The following is a 25,585-nucleotide window of genomic DNA, read 5'->3' as shown; positions in this document are numbered from 1 at the left end:
AGCACCAGTATCGATTGTGTAGTTGTTTTTGTAGTGTTTTGTGTAGTTGAAATAAATTAAAAGAAAATAAAAACAACTGAAGGTTTTCAAACTTTGTCAAACAACTGTAACTTCCAAACTTCATATCATGAGAAAAATATTTGGTGCAAGTCAAATAAATTTAGAAAAAAATAAAACAACTATAAAAGGGTTTAGATGTAAATGTGAAATAATTAGCAAGTAATAGCTAAATTAAGTCTGTTTTGCTACGATTACTGTAAAATGTGATTCGGTAATAATACAATTAATAAGAAGTAGGAAAACAAAATAAAAATCCTTAATATGTTGAATTAATAATAACAATTCTTGCATAGAAGTGTGTGTTACTGTTCCACTGTGAAGCCATCCATCAAAACTTTGAATAGGACGATACTGGTAATAAAAATGTCTTTGCACAGAAAATTGATTTGTATTTAACATATAACAAAATTTGCCATTCTAACTTTCAAACTAAATACGAGAAAAGTGTTTTGTGTAGTTGAAATAATTTAAATGAAAATAAAAACAACTGTAAAAGTTTTTAAACTTTGTCAAACAACTGTAACTTTCAAACTTCATATCATGAGGAAAATGTTTTGTGCAGGTCAAACAAACTTTTAAAAAGTAAAACAGCTATAAAAGGATTTAGATATACATGTAAAATAACTATCAAGTAATAGCTACATTAAGCCAGTTTTGCTACGATTACAATAAAAGATGATTCAGTAATGATACAATTAATACGAACTGATAAACAAAATAAAAATCCTGAATATGTTGAATTAATAATTTTTCTCATGACATGAAGTTTCAAAGTTGTTTCACAAAGTTTGAAAACCAGTTGTTAAATTAACCAAAATTAAGAGAGAAAATCTTCTCTCTTAATTTATCTCAATTACACAAAACACTTTTCTTATGATATATAGTTTGAAAGTTGCAATGGCAAATATTGTTATATGCTAAGTACAAATCAATTTTCTGACCAAAGACTTTTTTATTACCTGGGCAACGCCGGGTAGGACAGCTAGTCAGGTAAATAATTTATAAGAACTCGCATATAAGTCGACCCTATAAATCATAACACACTGTACGCATCTATCAGAGCAAAAGGTTGTGGAAATTGAGCGGCTTATGCACGCTTTGTACAAAATGTTTCTGAAAGGTTAATCAAAAGGAAATAATCATCTGTTTACGTCGAGCCAACGGAAAACATGTTTGCATCTAACGCTGACCTTTCACTTTTCAGAAGCAAATTTTTATAGCTATTTGGTCTTTGCGATGATCAGAAGCATTAGAACTACATGTATGTAGGTTCCACAAATTGTAGATCAATGGACTTCCAATAATTATCTATTGGGTAATAGTAGTAGTTACAGTGTGTGTTTTTTTAACAGTAATAATAATGTCATACGCTATGCTATAGCAATAGTAGTAATAGCAATAGCGTGTGACCCGGAACATGCTCAACTTGTCAATCACAGTAGCATGAAGAGGACAAAAAAGATTCTGCAACACATTTGTGGCCCTTTTATGGCATCAGATGATGTAAAACTTTGTGCTAATTATTTTGGTCAAATGTTATGACAACTTCTATGCACCAATGTTAAATATTTGGTTTATTAAATACTTGTCTCCACAAAAATTTATCTGGTTGCGAAAGAGTTAATCATAGTGGTAATCCCACGATCAAACCCGAGCGAAGCGAGTGTTTGGGTGCTTTTTGATAAATGTATATGTGCACACAACTCATGAAAATTATTTATCAACGGCCGTCGCAAACCCTTGTACCGAAATCTCATCAACAAATTTAACCATTTTTCTATGGAGTCGTTTAAGTATAATAACGATAAAAAACACACATAAACCTATTTAAATATGTTACCAAGTCTTTGAAAAGTGTAGACAATATCTTAAAACTTACCCATCTGATCGGATAATACATAACTAAACAGATTAATTTGGCCTAAAATTGCCATTAAAACCTGACAAGCCTTTTTTAATCAAAATTAAGACCGGCCAACGAAACGCCGACAAAGCCGTGCGACAGAGTAGAACCATTAAGTCGTGCGCATTTCACGAAAAAAACGTGCACATTTCACCAGTCTATGGCATTGTCCAATTGCCGAAGGTTTCTGTAATTAACATAGAAGTACTGAAAAGTAATCGTTTTTTCCCGATTTTAAAGATATCTGACATTTTGGACACTTATAATGAGTACTTTAGTATTCCAACTGATGTCCAAAGCAGTGAAAGTAAAGGAAATGGCGATGATATTTTTCTAACGATTCTTATAAGATTATTACAATATTTAACTATAAGAATAATTATTCGATTTGATAAGATTATTATAAGATTTGATTATAACAATAATCATTCGAATTTATAAGATCGAAGTATATAGTGACCGATGGTGTGCAGTATGTTACTGTTATTATTTTTCTAAAGACTTTGTTGATGATACTACGGCTGTGCCCAATATCGCGGTACTGCCAAGCCGTTTTTAATATTTGCAAAATTAAGTTATAGGCCTACACTTTCTTATAGATATACAGCTATTTCTATGACAACCAACTAAAATCAGTTTAATTTTTAAATTTAGTATAATTTTTTGCATGTAAATACAAAAATCTACAATGTAGATAAATATCACAACTTCTTGATATTGGTTGCTATGACATTTTGAAGTGTAAACATAATTGTGCATTGGTTTTCGTTTCTCGAACTTTAACACCAGTTTTCCCAGAACTATGTTTTCGCACTAATGGTAAACATGCATTCAGTTTATTGACCATAAAATCTACTGTAATTAACCTGGAATCAAATTTTTTTTGCAAAATAATTGAGAATTTTCTCCTTCTGCTAGTGTAGATAACTCTAAATCTCACACACCCGACTTAACCATGGTTTCTGTGATCATGACCCATTTCTTCACTTTGGTTACAGATCGCTGTCAATACCATTCTACATTCAACACAACCGACTTTCAAACAGTGTATATTACACAGCAGCTTGCCATTTTATTTCTAATACTGCATTTCTCCTATTGCAGGGAGAGATATAAACACATAATCTTTTCCTTTCATTATTGCTGTTTGTTGTACATAATAACACCCAGTACATTACAGCTACCATTGCAGTTATCCTATTGCCCTGCAGTGCCATTTGACTGCTAATATTGCATTTCTCAACCAGCAGTACCCTTTCCTTTTTCTAATATCACTTTGGTCGTGAGCTGTATGACAGGGGAATATCACTTTGGTCGTGGGCTGTATGACAGGGGAATATCACTTTGGTCGTGGGCTGTATGACAGGGGAATATCACTTTGGTCGTGGGCTGTATGACAGGGGAATATCACTTTGGTCGTGGGCTGTATGACAGGGGAATATCGCTTTGGTCGTGGGCTGTATGACAGGAGAATTTCACTTTGGTCGTGAGCTGTATGACAGGGGAATATCACTTTGGTCGTGGGCTGTATGACAGGGGAATATCACTTTGGTCATGGGCTGTATGACAGGGGAATATCGCTTTGGTCGTGGGCTGTATGACAGGAGAATTTCACTTTGGTCGTGAGCTGTATGACAGGGGAATATCACTTTGGTCGTGGGCTGTATGACAGGGGAATATCACTTTGGTCGTGGGCTGTATGACAGGGGAATATCACTTTGGTCGTGGGCTGTATGACAGGGGAATATCACTTTGGTCGTGGGCTGTATGACAGGGGAATATCACTTTGGTCGTGGGCTGTATGACAGGGGAATATCGCTTTGGTCGTGGGCTGTATGACAGGAGAATTTCACTTTGGTCGTGAGCTGTATGACAGGGGAATATCACTTTGGTCGTGAGCTGTATGACAGGGGAATATCACTTTGGTCGTGGGCTGTATGACAGGGGAATATCACTTTGGTCGTGGGCTGTATGACAGGGGAATATCACTTTGGTCGTGGGCTGCATGACAGGAGAATTTCACTTTGGTCGTGAGCTGTATGACAGGGGAATATCATTTTGGTCGTGGGATGTATGACGAGAATTTCTAGTCATTATTATGTTTTACTTTTATTAATAAAGTTGAGTTAATAAAAGTTTGAGTTGTGGTTGTTAAAATTAAGCATACTGGCATTCCGTTTGCTTTCACTCAGAGTTACGAGTTACTAAGTTTTGCACCATTTTTTGCGTTCTAGAATTGGTTTATATGCGAGGTTATACAGTATTTAAACAAGTGAGCTACACAATTAAATGGGTAAGTAGGTATACCAGCCTGCATAGTAAGAACAATCTAAAACTCTTTCTACAGTGCAAATACACTTGTTCCAACTCAACAGGAAGCCTCCTTACCTCGATTACTGTGCCTTTTGTGATGACGCCAAGGCCTGTGTACATCGGAGAACTAGGGTTCTTTTTCACCCCAATTATGGGCAAGCAGAAAGTTGCCTTAAGTTCAGGGTGAGTAACATGCGCCTTCTTAAACCTGAGTGCCTACATCATAATGCATATTAGCCATTATAATAGGAGCGGTTAATAGCATGACTCAGTGTAACATATGTGACCCCCTCATGCCTCTATCCTATAACTTGTCCCCCTAAATATCATACAAACCATTATGTTCAACTCACACATATTCTTATCTTATAATATTATATGCAAATATAGAGGGATGGAGCTATTGAAACTGTTTAGGCCTGTTTTAGTTTTACCATTTGCACTTATTTGCATATTTCCTCATGTTAACCTAGCGTGTTGCAATTATTCTCAATTAAGACTTTGATCAGTAATGGTAGCCAAACACGCCTCACTAACGAATGAGTCATTACTGCAAGATGCATAGTGAGCATAGCAAGACTGACACTATACATGTGAATCACTACCTAGTCCTAGTAATCTCGTCATAGCTTGCTGGTTTATAACAAATACAGTGGAGCTTCCACCTATGAAATTTATTCGTTTCGGAAGCAATTTCATGAGCAAAAGATTTGGTGAGTAAAAACGTATTTTACCATATAAATGCCCTAATTTGTTTCAAGACCCCACAAAACTTTGGACATAACATTTATAGCTATAAATCCATGTAATAGTTAAAACCTGTAACAAAACATTTTAGAATAATATTCATACATAGTAAATAGAAAAAATACACATGGAAAAAAAAAGAAAAGAATTAACTCTAAAAATAACAAGTTTGTGAAAATGTTTTAGTAAAAATGAGGGAGTGGGAGAGCGGCAGTGAGAGGGGAGTTGAAGAGCGGCGGTGAGAAGAGGGGAGTGGGAGAATGAGCGGCGGTGAGAGAAGGGGAGTGGGAGCACGGTGGTGAGAGGAGTGGGAGAGCGGCGGTGAGTGGGAGAGCGGCAGTAAGAGGAAGGGAATGGGAGAGCGGCAGTGAGAGGAGGGGAGCAGGAGAAGGATGGTGAGAGTAGGGCAGTTGGAGAGCGGCGGTGAGAGGAAGGGAGTGGGAGAGCGGTGGTGAGAGGAGGGAGTGAGAGAATGGTGGTGAGAGGAGGGAGTGGGAGAGCGGTGGTGAGAGGAGGTAGGGTTTGTATTGTTGTCTTGGTTTTGTTTTTCTCAGAATGAATGTTTTAGGAACATACGAGGGGTGATCATAAGTTCCCGGAATCGTTTTGCTAGTCAAATATAAGACCATGTGCAGTTGTTTCCCCATAGCCAAAAGTTTTGCGTTTGTAAGAGCACGTGCAGAAGTTATAGTAGGCAATGTCAAGGTCATTTTTTATCGTTCGTCAGATTTTTCCAAAATGAATGATGTAGAAGAGCAACGCGTTTGTGTAAAGTTTTGTGTAAAACTTGGAAGGTCCGGTGCTGAGACACTCCAAATGTTACGGACAGCTTATGGAGACTCTGCCCTTAAGAAAACAGCCTGTTATGAATGGCACAAAAGATTTAGAGAGGGAAGAACAAGTGTTAAAGATGATGACTGCATGGGCAGACAAGCAACTTCAAGGACCACAACTGCCACAGACCTTGTGAGGCAGCAGGTGATGGGAGATAGGCGATTGACTACCGTACTTTTCGGACTATTAGCTGCTACTTTTTTCTGATGATTTGAGCCATGCGGCTTATAAGGGTGCGGCAAATCTGTAGCTTTTTCTTTCATCGCTAGGGCGCATTAACCAGAATCTCCAGTTATTGCGCCTTTAGAGGTGAAAGAAAATACGAAACAATGCATAACGGTACTGTTCCGTTAGGCGCTAGGTTAAAAAGCGTCGATTAATACGAAACTGCCATTAGGCCCTGTTCCGTTTTAAACAGGAAAGTTGCAGCTGCGTTAAAAAGCACCGTTCTGCGGCCTATACAAAGGTGCGGCCTATGTATTGTCTTATTATCATTTTTTTGAAAATAAAGCAGATGCGGCTTATATAGGGGTGCGGCTTTTAGTCCGAAAAGTACGGTACATGAAATATCAACAGAAAGTGGGCTTTCTTATGGTACATGTCATCTTATTCTCACTGAAGATGTAGGCATGAGAAGGATCTCTGCAAAGATGGTACCCAAACTGCTCACTGATGACCAAAAAGAAACAAGTGTTGGCTGTTGTACTGAACTAAAAGATGCTTTAGCACAAGATCCAGACTTTTTTTTCAAAAGTTGTGACTGGGGATGAAAGTTGGGTCTATGGATATGACACAGAGACCAAATCACAAAGTTCTCAATGGAAATCTCCTGGCTCTCCTAGGCCTAAAAAGGCTAGAATGTCTCCCTCAAATGTGAAAATGCTGCTGATAACGTTTTTCGACATCAGAGGTGTGGTACACTCTGAATTTCTGCCACATGGTCAAACTGAATCAGCATGTGTGCAAAGACATTCTGATAAGACTTAGAGACAGTATCAGAAGGAAACGTCGAGATTTGTGGCTCTCATGTGACTGGTACCTACATGTACACCACGACAATACTCTGGCTCACACCTCATTGATGGTACGTCAGTATTTGGCAAAAAATAAGGTGACTGTGCTTAACCATCCCCTTATTCACTTGATTTAGCGCCATGTGACTTCTACATATTCCCCAAAATCAAATTGACAATGAAAGGTGAAAGATTTGACGACATACCAACTATAAAAAAAGTGTGACGAGACAACTCCGAAGCCTCATGAAAAGTGATTTCCAGCATTGCATGGATCAGTGGAAACACAGATGGGACAAGTGCATAGCAAGCTCAGGCGATTACTTTGAAGGGGACAGTTTAAATTAGCTAATTTCGATAACGGTTTTTGTGTACTGAGACAATTCCTGGAACTTTACGATCGCCCCTCGTAAAGAGGAAGATTTATTTACATCAGCATGAACCATGAACTGAAAACTGTATGACATCACTTGCTAGTAACTAAAGTTGTCCTTCTCTGTAGGTGATATATGATAACTCCAAATCATAAAACGAACCAAACACTTTTCGTTCACCGATTTTTGCTAGCAAACGGAACTGAGTGAGACGCGTTGTACTCATAAGAAGAAAACAGTCATAACTACAAAAGGCCTTTCAGTCTTTCATATCTAGAAACCTTCTAGACTAGCAAGCAAAATTTCTAGATATAAAGATTAGGATAAGATAGATTATGAGATAGACACTGTCACCAGTGCAAGTTACATTGAAAGCTTTGTTCATGATTTGCCACTATATTCATCTATCAATATTATCTACATATACCACTATATGCACTATATCTACATGTAATAGCTCACCATAGGCCGTATAAATCTTTCATACTTTGGTGGCTTTCTGGTGAATCCGTCGCCAACATAACAGACTTTGGTTACCATTCGTTTCCAGCACTTCCGCCTTGTCTTCCCAGTTTTTATCACTTTAAATACTTCAGCTTCGCTCACTCCTTTCACTTTAGGAAGAGGCACATCCCACTTTCCCTGAAGTCCATTTTACTAGCATATTCCAACAACCAATGGGTAGACACATATTTTGGACACATCCCATCATCCAAAAAATATATGACACATATTTTTTGGACGATAAGATCTGTAAAAAAACATGTGTTTCAGAATAAGCATCTTGCATCAGAAAGCAGACGTAAATACTGGCTTGAAAATTAATGAACCACACTATTTCAAAAATGCAAAACCAAACACAATAAAACAGCTTCTAGAAATACCAACTTCTATGAAGTTAACCAGCATATAATCAAACATCGACATATGAAGTTAATCCGTTTCGATATTAGCTTAGTGTGTTGAGATCGTTGTTTGTTCAAGTTACGAAGAACACGTACTATTTTAATTCATTTCAAAGCTCATACATTTAATCATTTCACTCAGAGTATGTCAACTTCTCATTAACAAACTTTATTTTAAATATTTCATTTTTACGTTAAATATTTTATTACATTTTATTGGCATTAAGCTTGGCATTGCACAGAATTTCTGTCATTTTTAATCAGATAGCCTGCACAAACATTTTCACGAAAATAATCAATGAGCTCATTAAACGCAATTGTTCCTAATGCATGCAAAGGAGCATTATTGGGAGTTGTTCTCTCAGCGATTATTCGTCAACTATATGCCACATATTCTGATGCCATTGCTGAGGTAATGCGGATATATCCGAAAACATCGCAGCTTTGAAACTTTCCTGATATCTCATAGAGTATCCACAACAGTCTGTGCAACGTGTGCCACTTCGGCAATGGTGATTAGCTGTCACAGATTGCATATTTTATATCTCCCTCCATGATAGTTACTGTGGGAATAATATTGCATCGTTTCAGCAACCCTTTTGTGTTACGCCGCTGTTTAGCGTGTTGGGCTATTCAGCAATGGAGCTGGGATGGGTTTATGAAAGTGTGAACAATTTTATAACAGACGACCACCAAAGTATTGCAACCACAGACACGCGCGCGGGCGCACACACAATGACAAACTGTGATTGTTAATAGAGATTATAATAGATAGCTTGGTTCTGCACTTAATTTTTTCTTACACCGTAATCTTCAAAATAACTACAAAATAGCTTGAAAATTTTTTTAAGATTTCACCAAACGCTGGTTCAAGTTTTTATTAATTTTTAAAAATTTATTTATGACAATCTCTACCACTAGCACTAGCCTCTTTAGGCCTACCACCACTACTACTAGCCTCCCTAGATCTACTACCACTAGTACTAACCTCTCTAGATCTACTACCACTAGCACTAGCCTCTCTAGGTCTACTACTACTAGCCTCCCTAGATCTACTACCACTAGTACTAACCTCTCTAGGTCTACTACCACTAAAGCACTTTTTATTCTATAAAAATTATAATATTTTGCAAAACTGAGATGATTTTTACAGACTTACAGCTTTGTCTTTTCTCTTCTGTTTAATCATGTTTGAGAGAACCTTGGCTCTAGTCTGAGTCTCTCTGTCAAGTAGGTAGGCTGGCACAGCGCCCTCAGGAACATTATCATCCGATTTTGATTTTGTATTCCTTTCTTCGTGCATCTTTATTGTCTTTTTCATTTGTACTTTTTCTGCATGTCTTTGCTTGTGATAAATTTTGGCCCTGAAATAGCAACATATACTCCACCAGTACAATATTATCTATACTTACTAACCCACTTACTTCTCTATGTATGCACCATTGTCTCCTCATAAATATTTAAGGCTACCAATTACTACATTAAGTTTACAAAGTATAGACAAAAGAAATGTTGATTAAATGATCAGCACCCAAGACTATTTTATACATGTACTAGTTGAATGCCTGCAGTTGCATGAGTAGTAAAAACTACCCAATGAATTTGAATAACTCAAGTAAGTAACTTGAGCTAGTCTAAATCTATATTTTAATCTGAGAGTTTGTTTGTCTGTGTGTCCGGTTATAGCGATTAAGTTATAGGAACAGAAAATCAGCTTCACACTGGAATTCAACTCAGATCTTCCAGTTTTGCAGACAGGCGTAGTATCCACTACACTGCCATCAAACTGGCTAAACTATAGAATAATTGTGCACAACATATTCTTATTACAACTGCCAAGATTCCTTAAAATAGCTGATTAGCTCCAGTTAGCACAATTTTCGAAAATAGTTGTTTTTTATGAACCTATTTAAGAAATTTTAGTTGGTATTAAAATAAAATTTATTGATAGTACGCTCCAAAAAATCGAGTGTGTCTATTTGTCTGATATTTTGAACTTTTGATTAGAGAGTGAAACAAATAAACGAGATGTAACACCTCTCTGGTAGTTTTGCAGTCAGCTACTAGCTAACCTGCCCTCAAGACAAGTGAAAGTTCGTCAGTTCATCATGTGACTTCTCTTACTAATGTTGTTCTTATTGGTATGCCAAAATTGGCATGAAAGGTAGAAAATTCTGTAAATAAATCATTGATCGGTCAAAGGTAATTGCAGAACTAATATGTCACTCACTTTAACCCTCTGAGCTTTTTAGCTTTCTCTGCTCTTGTGTGAGCTTCCCTTCCTTCCTTTTTTCGTCTAAAAGAACACAACAATAAATCACAAGCTAAGTAAATGTTGGGATGAAGTGAGTACAATAATTGAGAAACTGCAAAACATCTATGAAGAAACTCTGCGCATTTTAAATCTTTTAACTGTTACGATTGATGCCTCAATTGTAGGGGCAATAGAAATATGATGGATTGTGCATTTTGAACCAACTGTTATAAAAATAATTAATGACACACCTTGTGAGCCAATACAATTACCAAGGGCATTCATGAATAAAACTACATCACATCAAACGAAAAAGAAACTGACCTTGAGATAAAAAACTAATTTCAAGTCTTGAAACAACTGGAAATCAAGGAAAATGCAGACGTGAGCGTCTCACAATAGAACAAGTTATTACAATGATGTTTAGCTCTTTCTAAAATGGCGAGACTCTAAATTCCGAAAATATTTACTATAAAATATGCAGGCTCATCAGTGCAGTTGATTTGTAACTCACTTTTTCTCTTCATAGTTCAATCTCCTACCATGTCGTTTCCTGTGCAGCTCGATATGTTCGTTTTGTGGCTGAAATATAAGGGAATAAAAAATAAAACATACTGACCTAAACAATGTCACACACAGTGACAGCACTGTACGGTGACAGCACTGTACGGTGACAGCACAAATATCAATAGAGTTTTGACATGTTATTTCAAGGTTTCATATGTATCATGTTACTTCTCTCTCAACAAAAAAGACCACTTCAACAGCAATTATACAATTACACAAGGGCATATTATACAAGGGCATATGTATAGTAATAGGATTGACAAATTTGAAAACATAGTAAGCGGTTAGTAAGGCCATTAAGCAACATGAGTGGTTTTGTCGATAAATATATGTTAGATAAGATTGACAGGCTTTATGCAGATAAAACTGCAAACATTGAGCTGGGTAAGTGTATATTGTTACTATTATTGTACGGCTATCACCATAACATGGTCACATTTAACATTGATATCATGGACTAATGAATTGATTAAAAGATATTTGACAAAGATCTATTCCAATCTTGAATGAATATACACCTAATTTCGCGATTAGTTGTAATTCCGCAGCGACGTGCACATCAGACTGAACTGGTGCATTCAAAATGTATAATTTTCCGACAATAATACCTCTAAGCAGAATATTGTGACCTGGCTATTATATATTTGTACTATTGATTTCAGAATGGGTAATTGACCTAATGTACTAGTTATTGACCTGAATTAACAATGGCCTAATGACTAGTAATTTATGAACTAGTGGCCTCATAAAGCGTAGGTTGTCACCATAGATGTTTTATTTATGTATATATATGACAAATACTGTAGTTGTTACAATTTGTGGGTTATCTCTCTTTTGAAGATTTACGAAACAATGCATTTGTAGTAGATATGATTTTATAGTTTACAAAAATATTTGATAAAGCAGTGTTTACTCCCTTCATGTCAATGCCAGAATAAACACCCATGAATAATTATTTCATCATTGTGGTACAGCTAGATGTTGATACAATACAGCAAAATGCAATCTAGAAGGGTGAAGGCTATCAGACAATTTCAGCAGACGTTTTAGTGAGGTCAAATTATAACTGGTTATGCCCATTCTTGTTGTTCTGATATTCTGCACTAAATCACACATATGTAACGTTCTGTATAGCTAACCAAACACGAGGGTTACACAACGTGGTGTCAGGAGGAGTTTTGTGAAGGATAAATTCAAACACGACCATTTAGCGAGTAACAAATGGTAGAAACTATTGAAGGGTCACTAAACAATTAAACTCTGTCAGATGTGACAAGTATTGGGTAAAATGATTGATATTTGCCCTATTAGAAAGGACTCATGATTCTCAATCAGTGACATAATGCACCGATTTTGACGTATGAAAAGCAAATTTCGAAAAGACATGATAACACTAATAATTAACATAGAGCAAGAAGCAAAGTTAGAGACACGGAAGAAATTTGTTAAAAGATTTGAGATTGTATCATTAGAGCAACATTGAAGTGGAAAGAGCTGGAATGCACTGTCTAAAAAAAATAAGCAGAAACAGGGATAGATAACTTTAATGACGAACAGAAATAAGCAGTGCTTTCACTAGACAGCATGGGTAAGTACGGTATGAACATATTCGAAAAAATTGATATAGGAAGTGCCAGAAATGCAATATGAGAGACTTTGAGAAGCTTTTGAAGTACATTTTTTGAGTGAAGAAAATATCATTGCAACTAGACACCGGTTTTTGAATTTGGAACAGAAAAGGGATGAGCGTCTAGATAAATTCATAAAAGGAACAGAAAAAGTGAAAACAAATGCAGATGGAGAAGCCTTGAAGATGAAATGAACATACAGGTTATGATTAAAGGTTTACTTGCAACGAAATTCACATTACAGTTATTTGGTATCAGAAGGGTCACCATGTCTTACTCTGCTGTAGACGCACAAAATGTAGAAGCGTGATTACAAGCTCTTAAAAGCTAAAAACGAACAGCTAATCGCAACCATCACAAAAACGACGTAGGCTGGAATCCCTCTAGAAAACAGCTCAAATGGGATGTAGTTGAACACAATGTGCTTCTGTTTACACTTTCATGCAATCTCATTCCCTGAAATGCTTTCACAAATAAACTTCACACATTCAATAAAACCATGTCTATTGTCCTTACCCATTCATTTCATTATAATGCTGTCAGTTCATTGTAATGCTGTCACTTTGAGCACTGATATCTCGAAACCTAGCTTAAAAATTAGTTCAAGTTTTTAATCTTAGCTCGAATGGGTGCATATAATCCTCTGATAACCATGAGGAGTCTGCGATGGTCAAAAAAATGCTGCACAAAATTGTTCACGCCATTTGGCCGGAAATATGGGTCCATGATTAGATTACGACTAGATGATTGGACCAAGCTGAAACAAAACTGCAAAGTAGTGAGCATCTATATTTGATATGGGTTTTCCGGCAGAACCCAAAGTGTTTGTCACAAACTAGTGCTACGAGACGTTTTATAGTGAGCCTTTCATTTCAGGTGATAACATCACGTGTCAAAACAAAGTCGAGTTGAGTACATCATCGAAATAAAGGGATTCCAACCTACGGCTATTTATTTAACTGTTCGTTTATGAGCTTGTACGAGTTTGTAATCACATTTCCACATATTGCGCACCTACAACGCAGCAGAGTAAAACATGGTGAACTTTTTGATACCAAATAACTGTAATGTAATTTTTGGTGCAAGCCAACCTTTAAAGGAGTGCAAGTTGAGGTCCGAAATGTGTTGCTGTAAAAGAAAAAATTGAGTTTAGGAAAAGTAGAAGCATTGTATGGCAGATATGAAGCAGCTCAAGCAGCATTTTCCTTTCTCATGAAGACTACAGCAGGTTCTGTGTCAAAAGTTGATATAGAAGAGGATCAACAAAAGAGCAAAAAGATTAGAGAGAAAAAGAGGATAGATCGAGTTGGAGCAAATGGTAAATAATATAGTTATAGGGACCATGAAAGAATTTAAGAAAGAGGCAGAGGCTGTTGGACATGTGGAAAAAATCTTTCATTACTACAATGCCCGCAAAGAAAAACCAGAGTACGGTAAAACCAAACAGACCAATTACAGAAATGTTATATCTGTGGAGAGATGATTCAATTGGCCTGAAACTGTCTACAAAAATTTGGCAAGAGAGCAAATGACAAGAAGAGTCAACGCAGTGGCAGACATGGATCGACTCAGATAGAGAATCTTTACGACTACGGAAAAGCAAACTACGAGAACTCAAAACAAAACATAAATCTAGAAAAAAATGATAAAGTTTATAGTTGATATGGGAGCTGAGGTGCCACTAATTAATGCAGAAACAGAATACAAACTTGGTTTAAACTTGAAAGCTACAAAGAGAGAATTTGGAGAAACAGATGAAAACCTCTTTTCTATAAAGTACAAGACATACATGCCATTACTATCGCAATGGGGAACACAGATTCAAGGTGAATCATGTGTGCGAAGGAACCCAGATCAACCTATTACACAAGCATGAGATTAGAGACTTCAGATTTTTGAAAACAGTGAAAAGCCTAAACAAGGAAGTAGAATAGAAGCACCTAGTACAAGCAGTGGAATAGAAGTTATTTAGAAAATTGAATGTACAATGAAATCTCAGTTCTCGAATGATTCGGTTCTTGACCAACTCGGTTTTTGACCCTAAAACTTGAGATTTGTTCGTCTCGGATCTTGACCATAAAATCGGTTCTCGACCAAACCGGAACATGAACATTGGAATTAAACGTTCGGAACAGCTCCGGAAACAGCAGGTTTACTGCAAGTCCTCCTTGCAAACAAATGACTAACGAAGGAAAAAATAATCCTCCAAAAAGCCGTCTGTGGTATCTAGCCGTCCTTACCACATATGCACATAGACCGTGGCTAACGACTGAGGTTTTGTCGTCCTTGACCCCTTTGGGAACGAGAGTGTTGAGATGGGTTTCGCTATACCACATCCTCTTGAATAAGAAAACAGGCTACATCAGTACATGTGAAAAAATGTTCTTTTATTTCTAAATTCGAATTAAAATTCCTGAACCCTTGCATCAAGAACTTACTTGCCATGTCTCAGCTAGAGTTTTATTACGCTGTTAGAGGGCTTATAAGCTACAGTGTAGATTTTTCGTGAAGGTTTAGCACTAGAGGACATGGTTGTATCAGTTAATGAGTTCAGTCTTGCTGCTGCTAACGATATGAAATAACTGAACGCCTGTGGCTTACTGCAATTTGGTTGTTATGGTGAGTTTTGCACTCAGTTTGGTCCATAGTTTTTGCTTCGATGTAAGCAGGTATTAACACGCTTCCAACCACTTGTTTTTCACTTGTGTGTCACGAATTGATCTCGATTTAGAGCGATAAATTCTTCTTTAGTCTAAAGTATTCCATAAACATGACCTTGAACGGTATACGTTTAACGACGTTGTTATGAGCCACTTTCGGAAGGTTCTCAAACAAAGGAAGAAGTTTTGTGTCATTAATTCTTTACAAAAAGGGGCCATCTGGGAGGATGTCGCCTTTACCAAAAAAATTTTTTAAGGAAACAACTCCTCCAGTCGAGTTACCCGAAATTGTTTTGAGAAGGAGTCTTCATAAAGATGTGAAGTAAATGTGCCATTGCTGTTTACATTTTCTTTTTTACACGACTTTTGAAGTAGTTGTTGCATTTTTTTTGCTGTTTCATTATCAATTTTTGCAATTTTTGGTATTGTATCGTAACCTTTAATCTTTTTGATGTTTCAAGAGCAGAGCATACTAAATTTTTACTTTTTTTTCATCTTTATCACAAATAAATTTTTTTTTATTAAAATTAAACACGATCTATAATCCATCTTTATTTATAGTATGCAGTATACAGTACAGTTTATGATGTAAAATGTTAAAAAATACTTTACTACCGAAGTTGTTAAATCAACTTGGAACGGATTAAAATTTACATACATTAATTCTGATGGGAACACTTTCGGATCTCCAACAACTCGGTTTTCAAACAACCTTTTGGAACGAATTGTGTTCGAGAACCAAGGTTCCACTGTATTACCTGATGTATTCAAGATCAAGGAAAATGCTAATCTATTGCGCTTAAACGTAGCGAAGAGATTACCTATTAGCTTATGAAATGCAACTAAGGATGGAGTAGACAGGATGGAAAGCCTAGATGTCAGTGAGAAAGTGGAGAAACTTACCACCTGGTGTTCAGGTATGGGGTTGCACCCAAATCAAATGAAAACTTTGTGTAGCTTTAATCGAGATGAATAAGCGTTTTAGGAGAAACTTATTTTTTACCACAGTTGGAAGACACACTTGCCTCAACAAAAAAGAGCTGATTCTTCAATAAGATAGATACCAACTCGAGGTTTGGGCAAGTAAATTTGGTAGAAAAGTCTAAAAAATTAACATTTGTTACACCATTAGGGTAATAATATAAGGCATCAATATAAGAATATGCTTTCAGATACCTTAGCAGTTTCTGAATTTTTTCCGAGGCATACGAAAAAGATCTTGGAAGACTTACCTGGTGTGGTACGTATGATGGAAAACAACCTGGTTGTGGAAGGAAACAATGAAGAACATGATTCAGATCAGCTAACTTATTACAAAGATTAGACAAGACTGGTTTGACACTCACCAAAAAAATGTTTATACGGAGTTTAGGAAATGAAGGTTCTTGGACAAGTATTACATTGGAAGGGTATTATTGTAGAATAATTCCTGAAAAAAAGCATTCAGAGAAATGCTAGCTCTTACTTCTCAAAAATAGCTACAGATTCCTGGCTATGGTCAACCACTTGCACAAATTTAACCCAGTTCGATTAGAAGCAGAGGCAACCTTAAGGATAGACAAGAATGGTGAAATGTGGGTGTGGGGTGACATACATAAAACACGTTTTGACAAGATGAAAGATATCATTGTCCCATTGTCTATGGAAGCTTGTTCGATATTAACAGGAGCCATAGACTGATGTCTGATGCGAGTTGCCACACATTAGCAGCAGCTTTACTACAGGATCGAGGTGATGGTCAGTGGAAAGCTGAAGTCTATGCATCACGTAAACTCAGAGATGCAGAACATCATCACGGGCAAATTGACGTGGAAGCATTTGCCATTACATGAGCGTGCCAAATGTTCTATTTTCATTTAGTAAGCTGACATTTTGAAACCGAAACAGATCATAAACCTCCTATTACACTGTTGGTGAGTAAAGATCTTTCTGAGCTCCCACTCAAAATACAGATGAGACATAGCTACAAGATATTTCATACTCCAGGTGGAAAGATTTTCTTATTAGAACTGCTATCGCAACGTCCTACTGTAAAAAGGTATGCCAGAATAAAAAAAATGGAGATGCATATACAAACCCTATAGCTGGATGAGATTATACAATTGAAAAATTAAAAAGAGGGAGAAGTAGACATGGAATACCAATTTTTATTAAATCAATAAAAGAGGGAAGGTCAAAACAAGCAAGTAGGGAGTCAAAGATGAAAGAAATTGCAGATCTAATCAGCGAGAAAGACGGTTTGGTTATGATGAAATCTAGATGGTTGATTCCAAAAGCCATGCAGAGAGAAATGTTGAATGGACTAGATGCAGGTCACCAAGGTATGGTGAAGACATAAAAGATGTCAGGATTTGGTATGGTGACTAACCTGGAAGAAAGAAATCACTAAGACGATGGAAGAATGTCCTAAATGCATCAAATTTAGAGGAATACAGAGTCTTCTCCTTCAACAGACAAAATTATCAAATAGGCCCTGAACTTACCTTGTTTCAGATCTATTTGAGCTTGAGAGAAAAAATTATGCGCTGCTTGTTGACTACTGTTCAAGATTGATAGTACTGGAGATAAGAGGACAAACAAGTAGAAAGCTAGTGAAGAAGTTCAGAAGCCTTTTTGCGAGATTTAAAGCTCTTTTTAAAATTTGCACTGACAATGGTCCATAAAACGTTTCATTAGAATGGTGGCGGCTGATGACAAAATATAACATAATTTATGCCGTGAGCAGACCACATCATCATGAGGCAAATGACTGGGCAGAGAGATGTATTGAAACAGTAAGGAAAACCTCTATAGAATAAGGAGAAGGGAAAGAACAAGGCCTTGTTAAAATGCAGAACTACACCTGTGGAAAGTAATGGCAAACCATATGAATTGCTCTTGGGCTGGCGACTGAGAAACAATGTACTAACCCAATACTGCCATGAAGTAGATACCAGAAAGCTTAGGAAAGATTAGAAGATTGGATAGAAAGACAATTTTGACAAAGGAAGGAGAGCTCGACAGATTAGCAACATAAAATAGGGTCAATTAGTTTGACTCAGAATATGCCATAAAGACAAAGGAATCATTAAAAACAAAGCAAAGGAATCAGATAGCGATTGAGTTGAGACAAACAAAATGCTTATCAAGAGGACAAGGAAGCAACTTAGACCTCTTCCAGAAGATAAAAACGACCTAGTCACCAAAGCAGACCAGTCTGTGAATGACACTATAACAAGGAATGACAAAAAGAAACTACCAAAAAGGCATTCCACCTTGAAGCTCTAGAATATTGAAAAAAACATCCGAGACCTGATTTTGTTTACTACTACAACTTAATATTACCTCAAATAATTGTTACGAGTTACATAAAAAATATAAGAGAGGAAAGGGAGAATAGAAAAAGATATTACAAAGGACTGTGAAACAAGAAGAAAGAGCTTTGTAGGAAGAGAGAGGACGTGGTGTGGCCGAATGTTGATACGATCTAGAAAGGTGAAGGTTCTTGGACTATTTTAACAAAAACAAAGTTTACTTGGTTACGCCCAGTTTTGTTGTTACAGTATCCTTTTTTTGATCAGGCATACATAACATTCTGTGTATCTAATAAAATATGAGACATACACTACAATCATTGTTCAAATGCATAATTAAAAAAGAAGCTGATGATTGTTGTATATGCGTGTATCTGCCTCGTGCCTACTCGTATTGCAGGAACTTCAGTTACGTATGCCAGTCCGGTATTGAGAGGTCGCACCACATGTACATGGGCCTATAGAAGTCAACCATGTGGATGATTACGGAAGCTATATAAGCATGTGACCAATTGCAGACGGGGCTTTTGCACTTGTGGATCTATTGGTGAGTATACATATTTAACAAAGCGCAGTCGGCAGGAACGCCGTTGCGTGGTTGTTAAAAGTGATTTGCGCTGTGATACTTGTGTTCAGTGTTTTACAGGTTCTATACCTCTTGGAAAGTGTTTCAGTGTTTACAGTGTTGTGGTGCTCAGTGAGAGTTAGTGTTTACAATGTTGTGGTGCTCAGTGAAACTTAGTATTTACGGTGTAGTGGTTCTCAGTGAAACTTGGTGGTGCTTTTAACACTTATGTAGTGTTCGTGTTGTGCGTCAATTACGGCGTTTAATTTTAATGAGTTTCCTTCGTTAAAATTGGATAGTGGTGACGTTAAAGGTTCATGGAAAAGATGGTTTGATAGTTTTCAAATAGTTGAAGAAATGGTTAGTATGAGATTGGGCAATGATGAAGACGAGAATTATAAATTTGGTGGCCGTATGAAACTTCTTGCGTTATTACACGCAATAAGTAGTGATGGTAGAGATGCTTTAAGCTCTGTTGGTTTTCGTATGTTGAGGGAAAATTCTACTTATGATGAGGCAATGGCTCATTTAGTTGCTATTTATAGTACTGATGAAACGGTTTACGTTAAAACAATGAGATTCGTTACTGTTTCACAAACAGCTTGTGAAAACGAAAGTTCTTATTTACTTCGAGTTGAAAAACTCAGTAGAAACGTTAATTTGGGTGATAATGAGGATGTAAGGAAAAAATTTGCTCTTGCAATAGCTGTTAATGGCTTGCGAGAAGGTTCTTTAAGTAAACAATTAATGCAACAAACGGAGTTGAATTGGAAAATTCTAACGGATACTTTGATGGCCAGAAGGCTCAAGGGAGAATCTGACGCCATATTGGAAGGTGCTAGATGTAAAACTAGCGAACTTAGTGTTTCAGAAATTTTGACAAAAGCTCCTAGAAATAAATCTAAAATAAGATAAGCCAGTCGTTATTTAAGGTCTGATTCAAGTGCTTGCGAAAATGGTGAAATTAACAGAATTTCACAAAGGCAACGTGAAAGTTATTATGATGAAAGGTCTAAGAATAAATACTCTAGAAAATGGAGTAGAAATTCAGGATATGAATCTCCTAGATATGATCGTAGGAGCAGGTATAGAGACTCTGGCAGATCTTCAAGAGACTCTAGTGGTGATAGGTATAACCGCAGTCGGCGTGTTAAGTCTAAGGATGGACAGTCACCTAAGAGTGATGATGAATGTTACAACTGTGGTAGTAAAGATCACAGGCTACGTAGTTGCCCGGCATCTAGATGCTTTGTATGCAATAGGAAAGGTCATACTAGTATTGACTGTAAGAAAGATGGCGCCAAGAATACTCGGAAAAGTGAATATAGACACCGCTACAACAGAAGTAGTAGCAGGGAAAGTGATCGGAGTAGGGGCAAAAGCCCTGATAGGAGGAATAGAGATAGTACACGTTCTTACTTCCCAAGTAGAAGTGTAAGGTTTTCATCTGCAGGTCCTAAATGACTAGATAATAAAATAGTTAGGACTTGAACGTAAATGGTAGTGTAGTTGATTTCACATTTGATACAGGTGCTGATGTTTCTACCTTGACTGCTAAGACATCAAGTAAACTTGGTTTGAATCTGAAAGAGCCAGATCGACACCTCAGTGGTGCTGATGGCTCAAGTCTGAAAGTTCTAGGGTTCAGTAAAGTGAATACAGAGAGTTCATATTGTACTACTGATGCTCCTGTATATGTATTGAAAGGTTCTTTATGCAATTTTTCAGGAATGACAGAACTAAAAAATCTCAATTTACTCGCTGTCATTAATGGTATGTGTACGGATAATTTTGATCCTATTCAGAAATTTCCTAAAGTGTTTGAAGGCTTGGGTACTAAGCCTGGTGTTTTCCATCACCTTGAAAGGTGAGGCGGAACCCGTCAGGTTGTATTCCCCAAGATCGACTGCAGCTGGGTTAAGATCTCAGGCTAAGAACGAGCTTGATAAAATGCTCACTGCTAAGGTTATAGAAAAGTAGAAATACCTACTGATTGGTGTTCGGGTCTAACAATAGCTCCGAAATCTGGTGGTAAAATCAGAATGTGTATGGATTTAACCAATTTAAATGAAGAAGTTAAAAGGGAAATTTAGCTTTTCCCTAAGATCTCAGATATGTTATGCAAACTGTCTAAAGGCACCATGTTTTCTAAACTTGATGCCAATTCTGGTTTTTAGCAGGTGAAATTAGACCCTAAAAGTAAATTATTGACCACGTTTGTAACACCGTGGGGACGGCTTTGCTTTAGGCGAATGTCTTTTGGAATTTCCTCAGCTCCAGAATACTTTCAAAGAGCAATGGAAAAAATATTGGATGGTTTGAAAGGCGTTATCTGTTTAATGGATGACATATCAGTGTATGGTTCCAACCCATCACAACATTGGGCAAGACTTCACAAAGTTTTAGAAAGAATAGAAAGCTCTGGGATGACCTTGAGAAAGAAAAAATGTGACTTTGGTTTAACGAAAGAAAAATTTCTTGGACATATGGTTAGTGGCAGTACTATCAAGTCAGATCCTGGCAAGATGGAAGCTATAGTTAACATGTTACCTCCTTCAAATAAAACCGAAACGAGGCGTTTCACTGATATGGTTAATTACCTAATGAAGTTTAGCAGAAAATTAGCTGAACTTTGTACTCCTATTTATGAAGTTTCAGGCTCTAAGTCTGAATGGTATTAGGGGCCTGATCAACAACAGGCTTTTGAAGACGTGAAAAAAGAAATGTCTAAAAATTCAGTTCTATGTACGATTGATCTAAGAGCTAAACATCGGGTGTCTGCGGATGCCAGTCAAAATGCACTTGGAGCCGTTTTATTGCAACTAGCTGGAGAATATGGATGGCAACCAGTTGAGTATGCATCACGGAAAATTTCAGAAACGGAAACTGGGTATGCTATGGTTGAAAAAGAAGCCTTAGCAATTACATGGGCTTGTGAAAAGTTTGTCTACTACTTAGTAGGATGGCAATTTGAAATAGTCAGATCACAAACCTTTGATCTCGAGAGCCAGCGAAAGTACAACGGTCTAAGTTAAGGTTAATGCGGTATGATTACAATATTTTTCATACAGCAGGTAAAAATATGTATTAAGATGATTCTTTGAGTCGCCCTAACAGCAATACATGTGGTGAGACTAAGTCTAAGAGTGACTCGATAGAAGCTTATATGCAGAACATAGTCCCTTCCAGCACACATACAGACGTGAGGGAGGAGGCCGTGGTCAGCGCTATGGCTAATGACGAGTGTGGTAGTCTGTGTATGGAATATTTGATAAATGGATGGCAAGATAAACATGGCTGTTTACAAGGTGAAATGGCTAAGTTATACACAGCTAGAAATAGCTTGTGTGTATATGGAGGCATGTTGTTGTATAATTTTAGGATATATATACCTAAGTCCTAAATATACCTAAAAACCTAAATACCTAGAGTTATGCCATGAGGGACACCAAGGTGTCACTAAATGTCGTAGGAGAGACCAATGCCACTTTTGGTGGCTGGGTTGTTCCGGTGATATTGAAGATTTCATAAGTAAATGTAATGTTTGTATTGTGCATTCACAAATAAAACATCAGCCTATGCATGAGTCAACGTTACCTTCCAGACCATGAGAGGTTATCGGTTCAGATTTGTTTGTTCTAGAGAACAGTGTGTTCGTAGTGGCAGTTGGCTATTACTCCAAGTGGATGGAGGCATTACCCATGGCCTCAGAAGCACCTGGAGCAATAATTACTGTTATGAGAGAATTAATTTCTCGGTTCGGCATACCTAACATAGTTAGGTCAGATAACGGAAGATGCTTTGATAGCACGGAATTTAAGAGGTTTGCTGAGGAGCAAGGGTTTAGTTTAATTACTAGCAGTCTAGATACCCTTGTTCTAATGGTATGGCAGAGAGCGCTGTAAAAATTGTTATGTCTATGGAAAAAAACTACAGACAAATATGCAGCATTATTGGCTTATCATACGACCCCATTACCATTGGGGTTCACACCTAGTGAACTTATGTTTGGTAGGGCGGTAAGGTCTAAATTTGACAGACCATATGAGAGTGACATCGATAATGGTCAGTTTGAGGAATTGTAGAATTCTCGTATAAAGAATTTAAAACGTAAATGGGGTAAGAAATATAGAGTTTCCCTGTTAAGTAAACTGAGCCCAGGTCAGACGGTCTTTGTTAGGGCACCTACAGACCCAGGGACAAAAGGCATTGTACTGAGAGAGGATAACTCTCCAGACAGTTATTGGGTACGGGTCGGACAAAGCAAGATCCGTAGAAATAGGAAACACCTCTTTGTACTTCACCCTGAAGGGGAGAGTATGAAGGGTGATGATATGGAAGACCTACCCACTTTAGTAAAAGAGTCGGTAGGACAAAGTGGGAATGTGACACCTCCCCCATAAATGAGAGAGGATGACACTACAGCTGACCCGACCAGTCAGAATGTCGGTGATGGTGTTGTGGTAACGAGGAGTGGTAGACGAATAAGATGCAGTCGTAACCCTGACTATGTTTACTAACACTCACATCTGTTTATTACAAAGGTTTCAGATATTTGTGACTGCCAGTGGTAGTGAACTGGACATAGGCCAGTTCACAGGAACTCTCACACTAGTGAGAGTATGGAGGCTTTGCTTAATGCACTGCCTAAGGAGGCCAAGCTCCGGCGAGGCTAATTGACAGGTTGCACTAGTGACACTACAGGCAATGGAGAGCAGGGAGATCCGAGCATAGACACAGATGCTTGTGGAGGAGGCTAACTCCTGAACCGTGAGGACAAGTTTTTAGGTGATGACGAGTTTCTGTGAGGTCATCAATGAAGACCTGATGGACACCGATAGCCTTGGTGAAGATTCCTAAACCAGGATAACTGGTTAATGTGTAAGGAAGGGTTCCAATACATCACAAAGGAACGTTTGCAAATAAAAGGTACGTTTCTTTTATATGCAACATATCTTCCTTGAATGTTTTCAGGTTTTGTGCTTGTTGGTTGTGTTTGGCGTGACGCCTGTTTAACCAATTTGAAAAGAAAGGGCATGCTGTATATGCGTGTGTCTGCCTCGTGCCCACTCGTATTGCAGGAACTTAGGTTACGTATGCCAGTCCGGTATTGAGAGGTCGCACCGGAAGTACATGGGCCTATAGGAGTCAACCATGTAGATGACTACAGAAGCTATATAAGTATGTGACCAATTGCAGACGGGGCTTTTTCCCTTGTGGATCTATTGGTGAGTGTACATATTTAACAATGATGACCCAACCTATTTTGAACAACCACTTTGTTTTTTTGATAGTCTGTAATCAATAACTTGTAAATCAACTAAGTTTCGATGGGTTAAGATGATAAGTTGATGTTTGGCTGAACATTGGTATTTTAAATACCCAAACTCAGCGATGCCGCTCATACACGTTGTACCTAACTTTTGTATAATAGAGAGCAGCCGATTAGAATATCCTGGAAAAGATCAACGAGACAACTACCATGTTTAACTGAATGACTAGATTGTTATTTACGAACTTCTAAAAACAAAAGCAACACTAATTTACTATTGACTCACAATTCTATACTAATTTAGCTACTCCCGTTTTATATTTGAAAAAGTAGATTTGAGGTCGGCGCTCTTATTTACATTGCTTCCTCACTAAACTAAAATAATTTTGTCTTACACATGTCATTTGTGAAACTTTGTATGCAGCAAAAAATACAATAAACTAACATTTTAGCTCAGGAAACGTTAACGAATGATGCAATAGACGTAATCTACCCTATCGTTTTGCTGCGATGTAGCTAACCTAGACGCCTTGCAACACATATGATGTAGAACAACTGCTTTTGGTAAGCAACTAGATAAAATAACAACAATCAACGGTGTTTCATCACTATTGAGACTTACCATGGTTGTTTCTTACACCGTTTTGTGTCTATAATATGTAATTGGTAAGGATAATTGATTAATCGTTCCAAACTAACGCGTGTGAGGAATAGCGTATACCTCTTCTCAAATGACACTTAGGTTTACTATTGCGCGAATACCGTGACCGAAAGATATCACTGATGCCGTAAAGAGAGTTCTGACAACGCAAAACTGCACAAATTCTTCAATTGATTAACGGCGCTATCTATCCGCTCGCTAATAATCTACTTCCAGTATTATCGCGAGCCAACTAAAGATTTATGCTACTCTATTAGAATTTACAACTACAATGCCATTGGCTAATAGTGTGACTATAACTGTCTTAGTGCAACAGCAAAGCTGTATTGCAATCTGTTCTTTTTTCGGGCCGTCAATAGGACGGCCCGAAAAGTAAATTATTACAATTACAAAAGATTAAAGAGTTTTCGGATCGTTAAAATAGCGCTGTCATTGGAGGTCATAGCCCGCCGTTACATCGTTGACTTGTCAAAATTTCCCAAACCGCAACTGACGGTATGTGTAAATAGTTAGGTGAAGGCCTTAACTTGCTACGG

The 25,585-nt window shown here is 37.4% G+C and overlaps 2 protein-coding genes across 2 annotated transcripts in view; one reads left to right on the top strand and one right to left on the bottom strand.

The window, feature by feature from the left end:
- LOC137391437 (ribosome biogenesis protein NSA2 homolog) overlaps positions 1-25,137 on the bottom strand; it is a 28,189-nt gene extending 3,052 nt beyond the window's left edge. The window contains exons 1-6 of the mRNA XM_068077914.1: positions 25,011-25,137; positions 10,918-10,985; positions 10,380-10,445; positions 9,309-9,513; positions 7,707-7,886; positions 4,352-4,492 (exon numbers count right to left, since the gene is read on the bottom strand). Coding sequence (XP_067934015.1) covers positions 4,352-4,492; positions 7,707-7,886; positions 9,309-9,513; positions 10,380-10,445; positions 10,918-10,985; positions 25,011-25,013 — 663 coding nt within the window. The 5' untranslated portion in view covers positions 25,014-25,137. The remainder of the gene's footprint in view (positions 1-4,351; positions 4,493-7,706; positions 7,887-9,308; positions 9,514-10,379; positions 10,446-10,917; positions 10,986-25,010) is intronic.
- A 374-nt stretch (positions 25,138-25,511) lies between these two features.
- The window catches only part of LOC137391431 (multidrug resistance-associated protein 1-like), a 72,605-nt gene continuing 72,531 nt past the window's right edge, over positions 25,512-25,585 (top strand). Inside the window, exon 1 of the mRNA XM_068077904.1 lies at positions 25,512-25,544. The gene's annotated coding sequence lies outside the window, so the exon portion shown is untranslated. The remainder of the gene's footprint in view (positions 25,545-25,585) is intronic.

Source organism: Watersipora subatra, chromosome 3 (assembly GCF_963576615.1).
Source record: "Watersipora subatra chromosome 3, tzWatSuba1.1, whole genome shotgun sequence".
Taxonomy (NCBI): domain Eukaryota; kingdom Metazoa; phylum Bryozoa; class Gymnolaemata; order Cheilostomatida; family Watersiporidae; genus Watersipora; species Watersipora subatra.
The sequence above is the reverse complement of the archived record's forward strand: the minus strand, read 5'-3'. Positions and strand labels throughout refer to the sequence as shown.